General features: G+C 42.0%; 1 protein-coding gene across 1 annotated transcript; it reads left to right on the forward strand.

Annotated features, from left to right (window-relative positions):
- Window positions 1-170: 170 nt before the first annotated feature.
- On the forward strand, window positions 171-19,855 carry LOC100644386 (tumor necrosis factor receptor superfamily member 4). The gene is made up of 3 exons (XM_020868034.2): window positions 171-336; window positions 555-756; window positions 15,771-19,855. Exons 2-3 carry the CDS (start codon window positions 691-693, stop codon window positions 16,236-16,238), a joined length of 534 nt encoding a protein of 177 aa, XP_020723693.1. The 5' UTR covers window positions 171-336; window positions 555-690; the 3' UTR covers window positions 16,239-19,855.
- The last annotated feature ends 632 nt before the right edge of the window (window positions 19,856-20,487 follow it).

Genomic DNA, 20,487 nt, shown 5'->3' on the forward strand with positions numbered 1-20,487 from the left:
CGAGTCTCGGCGTGTTTTACTTTTGAGGGATATTGTCACGCGCTACAAGTACCTTTATTACGAATATACGTAATTTGGCTGCGTAATATTTAAGTTGTAACACCCCTGGTCCGCGGTGTCGAGACGCGTTGGTGGGAGGTAGCCACGTGATCGAGCGCGTGTTCAACAATAACAGCTGCACTGTTGCTGTTCCCTCAATTCACGCTCAGCCTCCGTCGAAGTCGGTTCTTTTTCATCAATCTTTTCCAGTGCGAAGCTATTTAACTGGTTAGAAAGGGAAACGAAAACATCAAGCGTCTTATTAACAAAACCGATCGAGTTACTTGATTCGAACTAGTAAGTTTACGTCATAAACTTTTGTGAAAATTGAGTTGGTTAACGTGTCGTAATTTCGGTCGAACGTATATCGATCGATCGATCCGTTCGATGAAATCGAATCGTGCCGCGAACCAGATCGTGCTGTAATCGATAAAATATATAATCGCATAGCCGGATTGTGGGCCGTGGAAATTGGATTTTCAGCATCTCGTTCGAAAATAGAACGAAATTTACAGCTTACGAGCCGGTGTTCGTGATCGATGTGCACCTGCAAGGAATAGCGTGGGATGCTGTAAGCCAAGGTGACTGCCGGCTAACATCGCAGCTACTTGGACGTGAAACGTATCGACAGGGAACGATAACCGAACGAGGATGCTTCCTGCTAGAAGATTAATCGTTGCCGTGTTTGGTGTTTGCTTGTTGACCGCTCTTCTAGAGGTAAGCAAGCGTTTAAGGGCATATAAGAGTACTCGAAGGAACGACTTTTGTAAGATTTTTAAAAACAACGATTTTTCTTCTCTTTTTTTCTACTTAATGCCAACAGTTGCTTAAAAATGGTTGAATGCATTCTCTGGAAAGGTGAACTCGTAGGAATTTTTCTAAGATCGTTCTACATAGAGTGTATAATTTATTTTTGCATGATAGGACATTTCCTATATCGGTATATCGTAAAACATGATTTCGAAAAAAGGTAACGTTAGAAGGCAGAAAAGAATATAAGGAATCGAAAACTCGTACCGAACATGGAGAATTAATTAAACTAAATGCAAACTCATATATATTCGATCAACCTAACCCCGATCAACGGAGAGATTTAGAAACTGATCGTCATCTATGATACAACTGTCAATTTTCTTAAGGCGGAGTACATAATTTGCTGGTTCCACTTATCGCGCTCTATAAAGAACAGATCGTTTCACGATATTCTTTTTGCCAGCGAAAAAGATATTAGCGTGTTTTCCCTTTTCGTACACGCTTTTTATGGTGTGAGCTTGCCTATGTTCATGGTGTGATCGTGAGCTTTTTCTAACGTTCCCTCGTTTTATTCCATTCGCTCGACAGACATTTTCTACTCGTTGGCATAATGCTGGCAAAGCCGCTTGCTGAAGGTACTTTTGCTCTTACAATTAACGGAGAAGAGGCATTATTGTCGTTGTTTACTATCTACCTGTGGATTAAGAGTCGCGTAGAGGAAGTTGCGACGATGAAATTATGAAATTATTTTCTTTCGTGTAGGTCGTTAGAATTTTTATTGAATTCGTCGCTCGTATCTACGTCTAGAGCAATATCTCATACATTTCCAACCGTTTTATGCAGTCGTGATAAGCTGAAAGTTAGACAGAGTCAGTACGGCTTTGTAAGTATATATGTACATAGGTACGTTCGGAGAATAAAGAAGCACGGAAGGAGAAGAATAAGTCTCCACCGATACGTGTTTGCCTGGCAAAACCGAATTAGCATTTAATCCGAGTTATCTTAAACTTATATTTAAAGGATCTTACTAAACGTTACGATTTATACGTTTGTAATAGATTTGAAAATATTCCTCGGTATTGACTGCCACTTTTAATGCTTTTGTACGTATTTCAAATAAAAACAAGTAAATATAGAACGTAATTGTTCTTCCATGATAAATTCAATTTTGTCAATTGATAAACGATATTTATAAGATTGAATCAATTGATAAAAAATGAACGAGTGGAGACGTTACACGGTTTATTTCGTTCTAACGAGAGTTTCAGCTGGTGTAGAGACAGGATATGATTTACGGTCGAAACAGGATGAATTGCGTAAGGAGCGTGTACGATCTTGAGCCACGGAGGAAACGATAATTCTCCACAATTACCGCTGGTCATTGGCAAATATTTAGGGGGAAATCGATCGAAGGAATAAAGGAAAATAAAGTACGATCGCGATATCAGGCGTTTGGAACCTCGACGAAGATTCTTCTCTCGATCGATTCCGAAACTGTGGATTATCGGTTTCGAGGGATATAAAACGCGGTGCTATCTCTTTTCGCTTCTACCATCGCAATTTTCTTCGTGCTCGCGGTAATTAGAGGAATTAGGGAAAGTCCGAGGTGTTTTATCGTAATTAAAGAGTTGGAAGGGAGCATTTTATTCGCGTCACGTCGGCAAGCGGCTATTCTTACGATTCTACGTAGATAAAATAATAAAAATGTTCGTAATATCGTGATATCGTAATATCACGAGCTAGCAGCTATTATCGACGATTTTAAATCCTGATGAAAAGATTTTCCGAAACTATATCTTTTCGCGCTTCGATGTCTATTCTTTGGCCCTGTAACGCGATTTTCCTCAGAATCAAAGAATTCTAGCTCCGTGTCTTCGTGTCTTATAATAGCGCTAAATACTTGAAAATCACGAGACAATTGCTCGAGTCAGCCACGAAGAAAGGAGATAAAAGAATAAAGAAACTGAAAAGCGAGCCAAAGGCAAAGAAAGAAAATAATCGTCGATGAATCCAGAGGGGAAACGAAGCAGACATTTAATTGCGTAATTGCGAATTTTCACCCTTCTTCTCCGGGCTAATTATCCTCGCTGCAGAGATCATCGACGATAGATAAAGATCGGTTCTCACACGGGTCTCGTTAACGACACTCGCAGAAGAACGGGAAGGGGGATGGAGACTGGTCAACTCGAGGGAAAGCAAAATAAGGAAATAGAAGAGAAGAGGAAAAAGGAGGTGACGAGGGGAGAAAGAGGGCAGGAAGCCCTTTATTTTGAGTACTTATGTATGCATATATCGAGTAAGTGCATGCATATATGCATTAGGATTCAGGGCGAAAGGTGGACGTACAACGGAGATAAGATTTGCGAGGGACAACTTGGCAAGCGAGGCGAAAATACGCGCCGGAGAAATTAACGAAAGCCGGCGAAACGGAAAAGGGATGGAGATAAGATTGGGGCGAAAGGCGAAAGGCGAAAGGCGAAAGGCGAAAGGCGAAACGCGCGACGTGGGACAAAAGTGGAGACCAACGAGTGCGACAACGACGATCGCCTGGGCAGAGAAACAAAAGGAGACACGTGGAAACGGAATAGAACGTTAAACGAAGAAGAATGGAAGAGACGAAAAGTAGAAGTAGAAGTAGACGGGTGAAGAACGAAACTCGGATAGGATATATGCGCCGACGTAAGCAAAGGATCGACGAACACTTTTCGTATAAATGTGTTCGAAGGATTTTGAAAAGACTCGCCTACGTTATCGTCTTTGACGAACTTTTCGGTAAATTTACGTATAAATTTAGTAACGGCTCTGTGCTCCGCGCGAATAAAAATTCTTTATTCCGTTTTGAAAGCGTTTTCAGAGCGAAAAATGTTATTCGTAATAAACTTTCGTAAATTACCGTTACTACTCGCACGAACGAATCACAGGTTTTGTTTCATCGCAAGTAGAAAAGAATTGAACGATGGTTTGAACAAAATAAAACAGATTCTGCGTGTTTCTAGATTTACTTTTTTCATAAATGCGACCATGCGCCGAAAAGATAGAACCGGCAAATGAAAACAGCGAAGCGGAGAAATGAAAGGAAAAGAAAGAGAACGACGGGAAGGAAATTTTTATAAAGCTGCGTAGAACGTTGATTTGGGAAATGCAAATGAGATAAAACGAACGAAAAAATAAATAAAAATGGTAGGAATGAAAAGAGAAAATGAAACGAATTACGACGGATGCGGAAAATTACCGTGGTAAAGTGCGATGGAATCTAGTTGGAAAGATCAACGGCGATGAGAAGCGTGGACGCGAGAAGTCGTGGGAGCTGACAAAAGGCTAGCTGTTGCTGAGAAAGCTCGTTTCCTCTCCTATACGTATATTATGTAGGTATGTACGTTGTATATATTGGTAGCTGTTGCCGCGTGTACTAACAAAGTGCGAAATGTTGTCACTGTCTACTTCGCTTGACGCGTTAAGGGTGGGGTCGGTCCTGGAATATCGTCGACCATCGAATATCTTGCGAAGATTATTTTAAAGTTGGAAAAGCGAAAGGCGGTGTATTATCGAGTCGTCGAACGTACGTTTGCTCGCGATAGTAGCCTGCTCGGACAGTTTCTTCATAGAATTCTTATTCGATTCGAAGATTGATATCTTGGTAATCGAAGGTTAGAATAGCAATAAACGTTCTTAATGCATCGAATGCTCGATACGCAATTGCTGATCTTTTAAATCTATGAAATTTTCATAAATTTCAAACATCGTACATCGAGCGATTAGCGCTGTGAGAATAAATGTCAAGCTTTTCCGTCTTTTGTAATTCGATTTTGACGGATTATTGCAAGAAATCGAGTTAAAAAGCATGTCGACCGAAGTACTTAAATTACCGATATTCTCACGATGTTAACGAAATTAATTACACGGTGGCTCTATCGGTATCCTAACCTAGTGCTATTTTATTTCAAAGTTTGGAATATCGTTATTGTCAGGCACGTCTTTTCACGATTGTACATAATTTAAAAAAAAAAAAAGAGAGAAAGAAGAAAAAAAAAATTATCAGAGAACATACGCGCCATACGAATTGCAAGTTTCGAGGATGAAAGGAAATGGATGATTTAAAAGTTGCGCTGTAACTTTTTGACCTAGTTTTAACGTTCGTTGATCGGCTCTGTTAATTCGATTCGAGTGCGCTCTTTGCTAAAGCTACTCGTCCAACAAATTAATCCGCGTTAAATAAAATCGCAAATTAAGAGAAAAAACAGAGATCGCTATATTTGTACAACTTTTCTCCTCGTTTCTAGCGCCCTTCCCCTTCTTAATTACGTCCCCCGTAAAATGTAAAATGTAACGTGTAAAATCAAAGACACGACTGTCCGCGTTCGACGATCCTACGGAAGAACGCTGGAACGTTGTCCCAACGGTGTGGAAGCCTAGTTTCGCGTGCGTTCGTTCGCGTCGCGTCGCATCGCCATAAATGGGTCGCCTTTCACGAGAGAGCGTCCCATCCTCGTGGAAAGGTTCACGGGCCCATGGAATATTTAGCGATTTTAGCGAGCAAATTCGTGTCTATGCACAAAGCGCATCGCTAACGTGGAAACCATTCGGCGTGCACTCGAGAAACGGATTAACGAGGGACGGATACAGACGCGGATGGATCATCGAGCAGAGCGTAAAAGGCCACAGCGAAAAATTCGCACGGCAACGAAAATGTCCGAGAGAAATCGAAACGCTTCGGGGATTGTGCGCTGTTACTCGGAATAAAATAAAAATCGAGCCGCGCGTGAAACTTTTGAAACCAGATGGGAAAGGTACGTCGTGCCGCTTTTTCGCCATTTTTCTCCCCTTTTCCTCTTCTTTTTGTTCAACGTAGTCGACTCGAAGTGCAGAGCGTTTTCGAAATTTTTTGAAGCGCCCTTGAAAGAGAATTTTTTTCTTTTTTTTCTCCTTTTACGGCATCCTCCCACACGGCACTCTCGAAACCGCTAGTTTGAATTCTTGACGGAAAGAAATTTATTTCAGCGGACGATAGGAATAAAGTAGGATATAAATAATGGCGCTGTGGATAGGTGGTAATGATTGAAAAAAAAATACACTGGCCGGTACTATCTCGAATAAATAACGTTTCGTAAACAAGTGCTAGGCTGTTTCAAAATATACGAAGACACGAACACGGAGAACGGAAAAACGATATAATACGTATGTACGAACGAGATGAAAAGAAAAATGCGAAAATGTTTAAACGTAAACGAAATGAATTAAGAACGTGTAAAGACAAAGGGGAAAAACGTATGTATACGTGCGCGCGCGTATGTGTGTGTATATATATATACACGTATATATTTATAGATAGATATATACGTACGACGAAATTACGTTGCACGAAAAAAATCACGTAACGTTAATCCATCGATAAGTATTCGCGTCTAGCTATTTCTCTTGTGAATACTTTAAGCCAAGATAATTGCAGAGGGAGAATCTTCAACGTCTCCAATTTCACTGCGAGTTAAGGAACGAGACTCGGACGCTTTTATCGGAAGAAAAATCTTGCGGAACGCGAATTTATTACATGCGCGCGTAAGAAACAGCCTAATTACTCGTAAAAAGCGACTCATAACGAAACAATAGGAAAGATTTCGACGATAATCAAAACGCATGCAGCATTTATCGTGCGTAGACTGTGGCGAATCGACAAAGGTCGCCTCCGAGTCCGCTGGGAAGCCCATTGTGTCGAGTTAGTAATGCATTGGCGCGTGTGTGTGCACAAAAATTAATGAATCGAGCGGGTCAGGCGGAGCAGAGAGCATCAGTTTCCGCGGCAATTTCGATTCCTCTCGCTCCGGGAAATTTTGTCTCGCGAAAGCAAAATTAAACGCTTGCATTCTGGGAAGACGCCGCGAGCCAGTGGCAGGGTAACATCCCCGAAGAACCTACTGCTGCTACGATGTGACGCGTAAGCGATCACGGAGAAGTATTCCAATTTAATATTTGTCGTAGATACGTATACCGTGAGACGAACGAACGTACGATACGATTGCGACGCGTGCGCTTATTAATACAAATTGTTACTAATATTATCGTTACGATGATAATGATATCGTCTTAATTAACGTCATAGTCAGCGTAGTCATTTAGAAGAGATATTACGTTCGGCTAGAAAACTGTTACGCTACTTAACCTAATTAGCAGCTTTGTAGATAGGAAAAGAAAAAAAGTTAAACGTTGTACTATTACGTATATACGCGAAGATTCGTCTGCGAGTACCAGGACATGGCGTACGAGACAGATATGCCGATATAAATCAGGCAGCTTAACGTTATTGTTGTTCGTATCAGCCCTGCATATACCTATGGGAGAACACGACTGACGTCTACTTGTAGGTTGATGGCGCGTGGATCGCAGCAAGGGTCGGGGAAACCGACGCGACGGGATCGCCGGAACCGACGACTTCTCATTCCCATGGCATGCTAATGAGCCTCGTAAACCACGAAATACCCCAGTGAACTGAATAGCTTGCCGACGATGTATATAAGAAACCAGCTAGCGTGCTAGCTGAAACTCTCGACTGATATCGCAGCTTTTTCATACATTTCATAGCGTTTCGTTATTCGATATTTTCACGGAAGAAGCAGTCTGCGAGTAGTTTTGCCTTTTTTAGGAAAACGCTTGGAGAAAAAGATCTTTTCTTAAGTAGATACGCGAGTCGATCAAAGAGTCAATCCTTCTTCTTTCTTCGCATGTTCTGCGTGTTTTTCGAGAAATTTAGATCTCGTCCGATCGTTATACGTTTCTTCTAATAATCGTTAACGTGACTTTTTTCCACGACGCTTGTTCTTCCGAAAAGATCGTGGGTTGGTCGAGCGAGTGTCACCGGAACAGAGCGATCACACTCGTCACTGGCAGATTGTTTTCTTAGCCGTGACCGGTGCAGCGCGGCTGCGTAAGTGTAAGGCTACGTCGGTGCTCGTTAACTTTGACCAGCTCGTTAGCACGTGCGTACGCTCGGCCAGTCTGCAGAAGCAACTCTGAATTTTGGTCTACGAATCAAGCGCCACTATAATTTCCACTCTAGCTTCTCCTTCTTCATTTTCCCAACTTCCTTATGTTATGTTACGTTATGTTTGATATAACCATCGCGCGGATTCTCGTTTTCTCTTTGACTTTGCTAGCCACGCAGCTACACGATACATGATCGCAGAGCGGATGTTTCGTCGGCTCGAATGAAATCTAGCGAGTTAAATCGAAAGCAATAGACGAAGCAAGCGAACGATACGAATATATCTACGTGTTAAGAAATAGCACGACGCGTATGTATGGGTTTCGAGGATTGGAACGAAAGTAGAATGAAAACTTGGAAAAGCAAATTGACAGGGAGACACGAACTGCTTTCATCGAGCGGAGGATCGGCGGATCGAGCGGATCGAGCGGAAGACTTGTAAAACGACGATATTATCTCACTAAGTAGGTACTTACAAGTACAAGTAGAATAACGACCAGGCATTTTCGACTTGGTCGCTCTTGCGAATTTATCAACTACGATAACCGAGATGTACCTGGCTCGTGTTGTTTATAGGCCCGTATTTAATTCTATCCCGATGTTCGTCCTTCGCTTTTCCTTTTTTTCTTCTTTCTTTCGGCAAGCAAGTGGAACGGGATTTTTTGAAAAATTTCCTCTAAACAGGCGCTGCGCAGCAAACGGCCCTCTAAAGTCTAAAGAACCGCGTTCCCATTTCTTCCGTGGCGTTGTGAAAAGAGTCGCCGGAAGCGTGGCTGATCTTTTTTTTCCGGGTCTGAAGCGAACTGCAGACTCGCTCTCTAACCGAAGTCAGGCAAACTGGTGCAACAACTTATGACGGAACAATTGAATTTAACTCGTTCTTTTTTTTAACTTTTACTTCTTTGGTATAAAATTTTACAAGTTCTCCGTTTCTAGCTTTTTGAATTATTTTACTTGACGACTATTTAACGCCCGTTAAAGCGATTAACGCGTGGACGGTTTAAAGTGACTGGAACACGAAGGAAAAAAGTATACAAAAGGTAAAAAGAAAAAAAAAATATTACGACTTTGACGGTTTACCTCGACGGTTGAAGAGAAAGATTCGGGCCAGTATTTTCCTCCTAATGCATACCTCGCGTTACCCGGTAACGCGTGGAGAGACGCGCGTTCGCTTTCGTCGTTTCCATAGAGTAGAACTTTACCACGCGCCTAGATATATTCGCTAGACGAGTGCGACCATTTTTTTTTCAACGAAACGAAAAGATCGTCTCCGGTCGACCAGCTTCGAGCAACTTTAAAATCGACTAGCGAGAATTGTGACTATTTTTGGGGCAACGGTCTCCAACTACGTCCACGCCCCTTCGTTCTCATACGTTGGATGAAAAGGCAACCGCGTAGGAGGCAGTTTGCGGGCCGCAGGGTCTGCAAAAGGAGGAATCCTGTAACCAGACCGAGCCCGAGTCAAGTTTTGGATATAGGAAGGCGGAGGATCGAGGAACAATAGGGTGGTAGCAGAGATAATTATCGGAGTCGGCGGCGCAGCTGCGTCGTGTCGATTCGTTGCACCCTCGAGGCCGTACAATCGAGCTCGTGCAACAGTCAAAAGCCACGAGGAAAAGTTCAGCGTGCCGTGACACCGCATTTTGCCGCATTGGCCATCGTGTCCTGTTCGCTCGAACACGTGCGCAACCCTTTGACCAGCTCGTCGCCTTCAACGGCCTCTCCACGGGTCGTTGCATAAATGCAACAGGCTGCAACGGACTAGGAGGACCGTTCGAAAAGTTTACACCGGTGTGTAAGCGACGTTAAGGGACGCGCTGCTGTTGTTGTTTTCGAGTTTCTGCAACTTTGGTCGAGGGACTCGGCTATGGGGCAAAAGAGGTGTGGTTAGCGGGCCAATTAGGTAAAGAGAAATCGGCGTACTCGCTTTTTCACGTTTTTTCGTCGAATAAATTTGTCGTCTTTCGATAGCGAAGGCTAAACGTTTTATATCTCGAAACGAGGTCGTTCTAAGAAGCAAAAACCACGCAACTGCTAAAACGGAATTATTCCTTGTATTTATCTTTGTCCGTTATCGATTCGTATAATGCAAATGCATAAGTAAAAATTGCAAAAGTTCAAAGCAGCGGCAATAACCGTCGATGAATAAAAAATAAGTGTCTTCGTTGCGGTCAGAAGCGCAACTCGAAAGAGAATTACGATTAGATTAATGGCTTTAAAGATGCGCTTTTACGCAGGTATGCGCCTGGGAACAGGGAAATTATCGAGCAAAGGTTCGTTCGATATTTTAACTTTACTCTTCTTTGCACTTCTCAGAAAAATTCAGCTTGTAAAACGTAATATGCGCGTGTAAAGGTATTTTGTATTTGCACGGGTGCGTTTCGGTTTCGGTCGTCGCTAGGACAGGAAGGTGGAGAGAAAAGGTTGAAAGAAGGACGAACGGTGCACCGACCGTTGCGTAAACACGCAGTAGGATACAGCTAGTAATTCGGTTACTACCACCGAAATATCGACGCGACGAACGTTCGCGTAACGAAATTCCATTTACCTGGTGTTTATTATTCATATATCGAAATCGAACGTAACGGGCAAAAAAAAATAAACGTTCGGACTTGTTTCTTTCCAACTGAAAACCGATAAACTAAATATAAATTCTTCGATATTACTTTTCGGTTTCTGTTATTTCGCCCGTTATTTCAATTTTATTCGATATCATCAGGGTGATAGGTTTCCGAAAATATAGCTACTTCTTCTAATCTTATTCGACGTTGAATAAACGGAATATCACCGAAAGAAATAATTTTACGAACCGAACGGTTTTACTTACCGAGTCGCGACGATGTTACGAGTTACGATAAACTTTTCCCGAGTTAAACCGTAGATCGAAGGTTGATCGAGCAGCTTTTCTCCTTTTCTCACGCTTGCTTACGGTTAGACCTAAGTTATAAAAGATAAATAACATACGTATAGGAGGAAAATATTCGAAAGCGAGCTGATCGCAACGACACGGTGAAACGAAACGCTGTCGAACGTTGCTCTTAAATCGAGCGATGCTCGCGTTCCTGTGCATCCCTGTTTCATAAATGCACTGGAGTGCACCGATTAAAACGCTCGCAGTTTTCACTTTCCTCGGTACGAATCGCGAATTTATATGCTGTAATCGGTGCTCGGTTGTGAATTTCAATCGGAATTTTTTATTCGAAAAGACTAAGTATAATGACGTTTCAGTTTCGTTACAAACGCGGTCCGAAAATTCGTGATATCTACTTTTTCAACGGGTTAAACGAGCAGTTGATGTTATTTTAGTTACCATTTGGACTGTTCGTAAATGCAAAAGATGTGTCTGCGCATAGGGAGAAAACAAAAGTGTCGGTATACGTTAATAATTTTTGGAAAGATGTAAGCTGTTTAATCGAACGCGGCAAAGTAGCGATCGTTGAGCGATACTCGAGCAACGTATTCGATAAAATTGCGAACGCGTTAATATACGTATGCGTATATGTGGAAGGAAATCCGACGAAATTTGAAATTTACATGGAAATCAAAAGTGACCGATAGTTGGAGGAAGATGGAGTAACGACGATGTTAACGACAATTCGAATATGTTCTTTTTTTTTTCTTTTGGCGTGACTCGAGAGCGGGATTATCGATCGGGGCATAAATCGAAAAAGAGTTAAACGATGTGGTTAAAACGAAGGAAGGTTAGAATTGGCTAGAGAGGAAATTAAAAGAGAGAGAAATTTCTATGGCGCGCTACGACCAGGAAGGAGTAATTTTCAATCGGAATTTATCGGTGCGACGCGACGCTAGCATACCGGCGCGATGTGGCGCTGAAAAAAGGGGGGGGGGATACAAAAGCCACCGCAATTACTGCTTCCGCTTTGTCCGTCCTGCCGGAAGTCCTATTCATACTCGTCGCTATGAGCGCCGTTACTTCCGTCATCGTAGTTACGGACCTACGACCGATCGTAAATCATTCTCTTTCTGGTCTTTCCTCTTACAATTGGCCTTCCGTTGTAAAACAGTGGAATCGGAGTTTTACGCGACGCGTCATCCGACGATTAACCGTCGATCGAAGTAGCGATTAATATCGTAAAATCGTAGAGGGGGTAAGAAATAAGGAACAGATTGGCTTTTAGCAAAAGGAAAGCAACGTGGCGCAAAATGCGTTGTCGACAACGTTCCTCGATGTTGCGATCGATGGATACGACCGAGTCTCGCGATAGTCAGCCTCGGCGTTCAAGATCCAACTTGTGATAGATTGCGTTCGCAAAAACTTTGAAGTTGCGACGGTTGCCTGGAACGCGATAGATCTAGATCATAACGTATCCCTTTATGGATGCAAGATGGTCTACCTGGACTGTAATCGAGTTTGAAGATGATGTAGTCCCGTGAAAGATTGCCTCTGAACATCTGTTTACGAAACAAAAGGTACGTCCTTTTACCTCGCCCTCGGTTCCACAACTCACGAGCCTTGCCAGCGTAAAATGATCGATTGTTTTCCATTCGTTCGAACTTAACACCGAGGGAGCAAGAATTGCGGTTTCTCGAATACGAACGATGCGTGAAAAAAGAAAGCGAAAATCGCGTTTTACGAACAGCTGCAACATTTTCAAACCGCGAAGAAAGCGACGTAAGGAAAAGTTACGATAACGCGAGTAAAGAAGGATCGAACGATGGACGATCGTTATTATCCTTGGAAACGGGATTCGAGGCAGATTCGTTGGGTCGCGTCGCGTCGCGTCGCGTCGGGAGGGGTGCGGTTACAAGCGCGGAAAAATGCTCGGAAATTGTTAAAGACCGTTTCGAACCGCGGCCACTCGGCCGTTTACGCCAGCTTCTTTCGACGATGCAATTTCCTGTTCGCTTCCCGTACGCCAACCCTACTGTTATCGATTAAAGGCGAGGAGTGCCCTCCGGACACTACACCGTTCCGAGGCCATGCCTCACCGGTCGTCTAGAAAATGATGTTTTTCGCTCGCGCGAAGGCCCTTTAAGATCATCGTCGTTATTACGACTCGTCTAACTTATATAAAGAGAAAAAAGTGGTTTGCAGTTGACGTGCGCCTATCTGTCGCAGAGAGACGACATTTTCTGCAAGTATTCTCGAGTATGACAAATTGCGGATATAAATGAAAGACTTTAGCGATCGCACGTATGAATCGCGCGTGTAGCATGGTCGAATCGTAATGCCGAGTAATAATCGTACTCCGAGTACGAGTAAAAAAGAAATAGAAGCGGAACCGCGCGATCGGTACCGACGCGTAGCCATCTGACTCGATCTTTAAGTTCCTTTATTAATAAGGGGGTGACGTAAGGGGTGCTCGGCGTTGGGGCACCGCTGTTATTAACCCTTTTCACCGGACTTGTCTCGCCCGCAAATTGACAGGTTGCAACCTTACGCGAGGAGCCAGGATCGTGTTACGCCACCGATAAAACGACGCTCTAACTTACGAACGCGTACACGTCTTCGTGTATCATGCTCGTGCTGTTTGCCACAGCGATCTTCTTCCTTTCCGTGAAACACGCCTTCCACCTCTTTATCTATTATCGGTGAAAATCAGAAAAATCTTTGTCTTCGCTAACGTCTCGTCCGATTATATCGGATTCGACTCGTTATCGGCGTTCTTTGTCGTCTCTCCTTTTCCAATGTAGTACGCCAGATGTTCTTTTACAGTATATTAATGCTACGACGTTCGATAGCCGGTATTTTCTTCTCGAAATAAATGGGTTTACGTTCGACACGCGACGAAGCTTTGCAAGTAACAAAAGAATAAAATATCAGAGACGTTCGAATCTTTCTTTGCTAAATTGAAAAGCTGCCATTCGTATTAATAGAATAAATCGATGTTGTAAAACTTGCATTCGCGTTCAACGCATACGTAACGTTTCTAATTGACAAACTCCAACGACGGTTGTCGCCTTGCGAAAGGCGATATTGGCTGCAAACAGGATAACGTAACGAGAATAATTCCGTTGAGCAACTTTATATTTTATATTAATTTATAGAGCTGGAATCGGAAAGCGAGAAAATACGGAACGTAATTTAGGTGAATTATCGGCTTGGCTCTTTGATCAAGGAAAAACCTCGGCTTTACCGACTGCATACTTTATCGTCTGCATACTGGCTCGTTTAAGTCCATGCACCTTAAGCTTTTTAAGGGCGAACAAAATTTAGACAAACGTACGAACAAACGAAGAGTCGGTTAAAATTAACGATCGGAAACGATGCAGTAGGCGGATTACACGACAACCAGTAGGGTATAGGTATATAGGATGTTAAATTCGTCTGCTCTCGAGCGAATGAATTCACGACCGCGCGCTATCGATAGAGAATCGAGCGGTGGTTGCTGCACGTAAGGAGAAAATAAAGGAGACGAACGAGGTTTTACGAACGAACGGTGGCTGGTGCAACGACGCACCTGATGGCTCGGTGACCGTTGGCGCGTGCCAGCAACCGGCTGCTGCCAGCTGCGACCAAACTACCACTCGCTGTACCTCGTTCGTCGCTCTTTTCGTTATAAGCGACCATCTTCGTCCCTTCTGTCTCCATTGATTTCAAACGGCGCGGACGTGCCACGCGAACGCGCTGCTAGTAATCAATAGGAATCGATCGCTCGAAAAAGTTCTTCAAGAAGAATTCAACCGAGATTTTATCCCAACGATTCTTTTCTCATTTCGGCGATCTATCTTATTAACTGAACGACATCGACATCAAAGGGAACGTTAAATCGATTTGAAATAAATTGAACCAAGTATTTGGCTGAAATTATTATTATTACATATTTGAATTTTATTTTTAAAAGGAATTTCACTTCACCACTGATGCTGGACTGTGCGCCGCGTCGATCTACTTATTAAGCGTTTCGCTCTGTTCGCTCTGTTCTCAAAATGAGAAATCGATAATCGATACGAATTCAGATCGGGGATTATTAGACGTTATTAACTTATTTCCTTAACGCAGTTTCCTTTCTTCGATTTATCGAAACGAAACGCGCCTTCAATTATTACGAATATTTTATTTCTCATAGTCGACAGGCGTTTCATCGAAATCCGTGTCCCCTTAAACGAAATATCCGCACATTTAGCGAGTATCGATGCCGCTCGATTCGTCGATAACGTATTATACTTTTATCTGAATTGCCAGTTACGTTACGAAGGAAAAGTAAAAGCGCGATTTGTTGGCGAACAGATCTGCCATTCGCTTGGCTAGTCGAAAAAGAGAGAACGTTCTTTAGGATCGTTATTTGCGCGTGAAAAGAAATGAAGCTCACGCCGGACAGTCGTCGAACTTGTCAGGACAGGGGTCGTACGTAACGAGGGTGAAGCTAAAGCCACGAGAAACCCTAATTTGCGTGTTGACCGAACGAGTTTTCTGGTATATCTCGATAGCGGTTTCAGGCGCAACGAAAGAAAGGCGCAAGGTGTTGGCCCAGTCAGGTGGCTTTATCCTTTGGCACCTGTTCTCCCGAGCTATACAGTAAATTTAGAACAAAGCGATTACCAAGCCACAGGTCTATTCGCTTGAATATAAAAGATAGCTTTGTTAATTTTAATCGGCGTAATCACGAAATAGCAGTACGATAGTACGCATGTATGGGGAATAGTAGTAGTAGCGAAACTTGTATTTCAAGTTCCCCGATAGACGGATACGTCAAGCTGTAATAAATTACTTTTGCGCTTCTAGTCCTTTCTTTCTTTTTTAATACGCTTCCTAAAGAATATCGATGCGATTTAAGCACGAAATTACCAAATAATTAGAAATTCCGCTACATGCGTCGTTCCGTTACAGATCTTTTCGAAACCGGTTTGCATAACGGTTCCTCAAGTATCTCTCCCTTTTATATCCATTGACCGCGTCTTCTAAAACGATCACTGCTCGATCGATCGAAAATCTAAAAAATTACAAAAATGTGACCAAAAATCTCCTACCAGCCAGCTAAGATACAAGCTTTCGATGTACATCGAATTGCCTCTGAGCGAATCGCATCTGCCCTTGTTCCAGGTGAGCGAAGCCAGGCCGCACATCAGGCATCAGAAAGGCGGCAGCCATTGTAGCAGATGCGGTCCAGGCTGGGGCGCCGTGAACCATTGCGTCCGTGGCCGTGACACCGAATGCGGCAAATGCGCACCAGGCACCTACAGCCCCCACCACAGCACCCAGCCCTGCTGGATCTGTTCTAGGTGCGGTCCAGGCCTCTACGAGGCGCATCCTTGCACTTCCAGAACGGATACCGTCTGCGACTCCTGTCACAGGCCTGCTCCGGATAATCTCGACTATCGAAACAAGTGTAAAGGCCGAACGACGAATTTGTTTCTCGCACCGGAGGACGCGTTCGACACTGCAGAGCAGAGTATCTTGGTGAACGAACCCGATGGACAGGATCGGTTGCCTGACGGAGACAAAGTGCTGGAGAAAGACGCCGAGGCGGCCATTATCAATAGAGAATTTAATTCTTTGGAAAGGTTCTAGGACTGTAATCGTTTGGTATAGTTGCTGTTACTTTGTTTCCATTTTTAAGGAAACGCTTTCTAAAGATATTACCGCGTTCGGTTAATCCGAACGAAAGAATCGCCTATTACCGTTGAGTTTTAGTCGCCGATGATCCGCCATTCTCTTCTTCTAAAAGTAGTAGACAAAAATTCTACTTTCTAAGACTTGGCGATCTTCTAACATTCCGCGACTACAATATCTCGACGAACCGCGAAGAGGACACTTTCATTTCCTGATATCGTTTGAAACGTTCCTACGGTTCTACAAGATCCTGCTCGGATGAGTAAATCGGGATTGGAGATCGAGAGGAATCTTTCTCCCGGGATATCGGGTTTCCTTGAATCGTCTGGAGAAAATTGCAAGATCCAGCCGTGTGGAATACCGAATACCCTTTAGAAATTCATAAGGCGAAGAGAGGACGATTAAGAAAGTTTTCGACTTTGAATAGAAGCGGAAGATCGTGGATTAAGACTCGTTAGCCCCGTCGAGTTCGTTTGCAAGCTTTGAGACTGTCGATCAGATCGAAGGATTTTAAAATCGCTGATCGAATTTAAAATGTTGATCGAGAGAAAGATCGAATTATTGGAACATATTGTTATTCAAATGATCGATATTTGCGCTTCGAATCAAGGCTCGACTGGTCAACGTCTACCACTTGTCAACGCTGGTGCTCGATATTTTTCTTTTTGTTTTTTCAATTTTCCTATTACGTACCTTTTTCTTGTATATTTTAATAATACGTATAAGTATTCGAGAAGGAGAATTGGTCGGCTTAGATCGATCCCTCGTTGCTAGTCAGTTAACCACTAAGTAGTCGATAAGAGGTATCATATGGAATCGACACGAGGTAATATTTAAACAGCAGTGTATACCGTACGCGTATGCCGTCATAGTTCAACTCTAAACGTCATCTTCCACCGAGCGATATATCGCACCTTTGATGTCGACAGGTCGTTAATCATGGTACTCGGAAAGTCCAGTTCATCATGGCGTTCAATCTCTTTCGACAAAATATCTCCGATTGTCTCGCATGGGATACAGTATGAGAATTTCGAACGGTAAGACTAGGAAGCTTGTGTTGGTTTTGAAATGACGTCTAATCGGTTATGTCAGTTTGCCGATTAATGCCAATAAATACGAGATACTTAGCTGCGATTTTCTAGAGTACCTTTGATTAATATTCGGCATTTGCTTGAACCTAACGGGACAATCGTTTGGGCACGTTCCAACTGTAGATTCCTGTATGATATAATATATTATAAGTATATTTATATGTATATACCCAAAGATCTCCTTCGTATTGTCTGCATATACGCAAATTCTCTCTGCAGAATTCTTTCATTCGAAGAAGGTAAAAATTCTTTCTCTTTCTTCTTTCGTAATTATTTAGAAAGTTGCCACCATCTTGGATCTCGTTGATATTTTTAATATGTTGCCTATAACGTTAATACGTTGGTAATTAGTTTCCATGATATTCGCAAAAAGAACAGTCGGTACTACCACAGTGAATTCTACCTATAATTGTGCATCCGTGACAGCGTACGCGTTAGTATCGGTTACCGTATAAAATCACACCTAATCCAAACCTAATTCTTATCTTCTGTTTACAGCTTATATAGGTTTGATGGGTTAGGTGTCGTTCTATCCCGGCAACCAATACCAACGCGTGTATGCTGTCAGTTACTTGCGAATATCGATGCCGACAGTTTCTTACGAATTTCTGAAATACTAAAAATTTCTAAAAGATAGGCGCCAGTAAACGCGTAAAGGAAAAAGTTGTTCGAAATGTTGACTTCTACGATACATTGAGAAAATCATCGAAATCCAACATGTCGGCAGCTTTCTAAATAATTGCCGAAAATTTGTATATCCGCATATCTCTAAATTTTCGAACGGCACTATATGTCGGGAATTATTATTCGAGAAATTGCGAAGATCTCTTTAGAAAAATTCGTTGTTATAGGACGAGCGTATTTCGATGTTACTCGATATGTATACACGCCATTAGATATCATCCGTGTACGCAAAGCGTGTAAATACATTTCTGTAAATATAGGAACGATGACGGTACGATTCAGTTGCTGTGTTAAAATCTGTTACAACAATGGAAATGAGCATTTCCGTTATTCGTCCAATATTTTGTTTATCGGACTTTTGCGAATCTTATAATTATATTTTTCTCTGCCGCGATGAAACGATTAATGGAACGAAAAATACTGCAAAAAGTTGCAACGTTCGAATATTCAACGAGGTGAATGATCGAAAACTCAACTCTTTTAGTGAAATGTTCGCCGCTCGAAATATTTCATATTTATTTATCAAGTTATTTATTTTATCTGGACTATTTTGAGAACTGCATCTACGTGTAGTAGTATCTATATAAAAACGAAATGTTGTGGCGAATTAACATTTTCTTGTCCTGCATAATTGAAAGTCGATTATTCGTATATATTTCGTTGCCGGGAGATTACAGGAAGGCGAGACGCATGGATTTTCGCACAGACACTGTCGAATCTCGATCGCGGATGGAAATTCACGAAAGCACCATTATACTTTTTATCCGTTTTATTTATTTACGCCAATGTTCGTTCCTTCGATGGACGTAGTCGCGAGAGACACGTCTACTATATGGACACAATAAAGTACAGACATAATACTCTATGTAAGATCTTTTTTGTTTTCATACAACCTTCTGCTCTATCGTGTTCACGCTCGAAAAACCATATAAAGAGCCTATATAGTATATACGTTTCTTCGATGCTCAAATATACGATTATATAGATATAACCTCGAAGTGAAACTATTGTCGCGTCTTGACGAAGTACGTAACATTTCGTATCAGGTATTATACGATTCGTCAAATATTAATCGTTATCGTTTGAATTATTTATGCACGATGCGCTACCATGTATATACACGATAATCGTATGATCGGAGAAAAATGAAAATAATTACTCGCGAAATGCTACAATATATGGGTCATATACATATGTGCTGTTCGACGATAGCTTTATTCTCTATTCGCTTTTATCCGTAAAGGTGATCATTTCGATTTGCATTGAAAATGATACGTCGTTACTTGGTATTGGCAATTGCAAATACTCGAGAATCTCGAACGATAACGGTAGTTTCACCGTAAAGCCGAAATTCGAATATTCAACGTTTCGGATTAGATACTAACTTCGCTCGATGTTGCGTTATTTCGCTGCTACCATGTTATATTAACATGATTCTAAGTCTTACATCATATATCTACGGATCTTAGAAAAATGTTATTCATTTTATTTACTTTCTCCCGTAAAGATGATCTCAGTCAATTGGTAGCAATGGGGAACGTTTGCATTGTGGATCGTATCGTAGTTTACAGTTTACGCGAAGGAAATCTAGACAAATTCGGTTACCTTGCAAGAAGTTTGTTCGTGTGATCGAGAATCATTACATCGATGACGATGTCGATAATATAATGCTCTATAAATGAAATGTGAAACAACGTCGTTATATTCTCGTGCGGTAAAATCTACCTATAAAAATAACTTACTGTAAAATATGCTGCAATGGGATCAATACGAGTACAAATAAAACATTCCTCGCATCGATTCAACTATGTTAATTATTCGTAATAATCAAGATAACCTCAACTATATGTCCTCTAGTCTTCTAAGGAACTTTGAAGATACATAGAAAATGTTCACTGTTCAGCTATTTGTTGTCCTGTCAGATCTGTCGTCTTCTTTGATCATGACAATTCTCAATACTATGCTGTACGGTATATACAACGAAATTTTTCCAAGTTATATCAACGTAACATACACACTTTCTTGCGGCAAACCAGCGATTTGTGTTTCATTTTCGCAATCCATGCCTGACATATCACCGAACGATTCTTACGTAAAAAATGTGAAAAACGAGAAACGAATCGGTTTTATCGCTAAAAACACACTGTAACGCGGAATCACTGTAACGTGTTCCAGGACGTTCTTCGAGTTAGGCATAAAGATAAATCGCGAACGCAACAATTCACGGAACATCGTCGAGTAAGTTTATGACGCTCTCTAAATAGTCGTATGATTTGTTCATTGACATAATGTGGACCCCGTAGAAATTTTCATACTTTCAAATCGAAGAATAAAGCGTTACTTTTCTTTTATTTTCTATTTTTTTGGCACGATGCTTGAAAGCTTCGAACGCTAAGCTAAGCCTGCAAGATATCTCGATTTCTATGCTGCGA

This window comes from Bombus terrestris, chromosome 6, assembly GCF_910591885.1.
Source record: "Bombus terrestris chromosome 6, iyBomTerr1.2, whole genome shotgun sequence".
NCBI lineage: Eukaryota > Metazoa > Arthropoda > Insecta > Hymenoptera > Apidae > Bombus > Bombus terrestris.

Bases quoted from the DNA above. Each gene is read 5' to 3' on its own strand.
- LOC100644386 (XM_020868034.2), top strand. From the start codon at position 691: ATGCTTCCTGCTAGAAGATTAATCGTTGCCGTGTTTGGTGTTTGCTTG. The intron at 757-15,770 runs GTAAGCAAGCGT...CCCTTGTTCCAG, and splicing joins TGTTGACCGCTCTTCTAGAG to GTGAGCGAAGCCAGGCCGCA.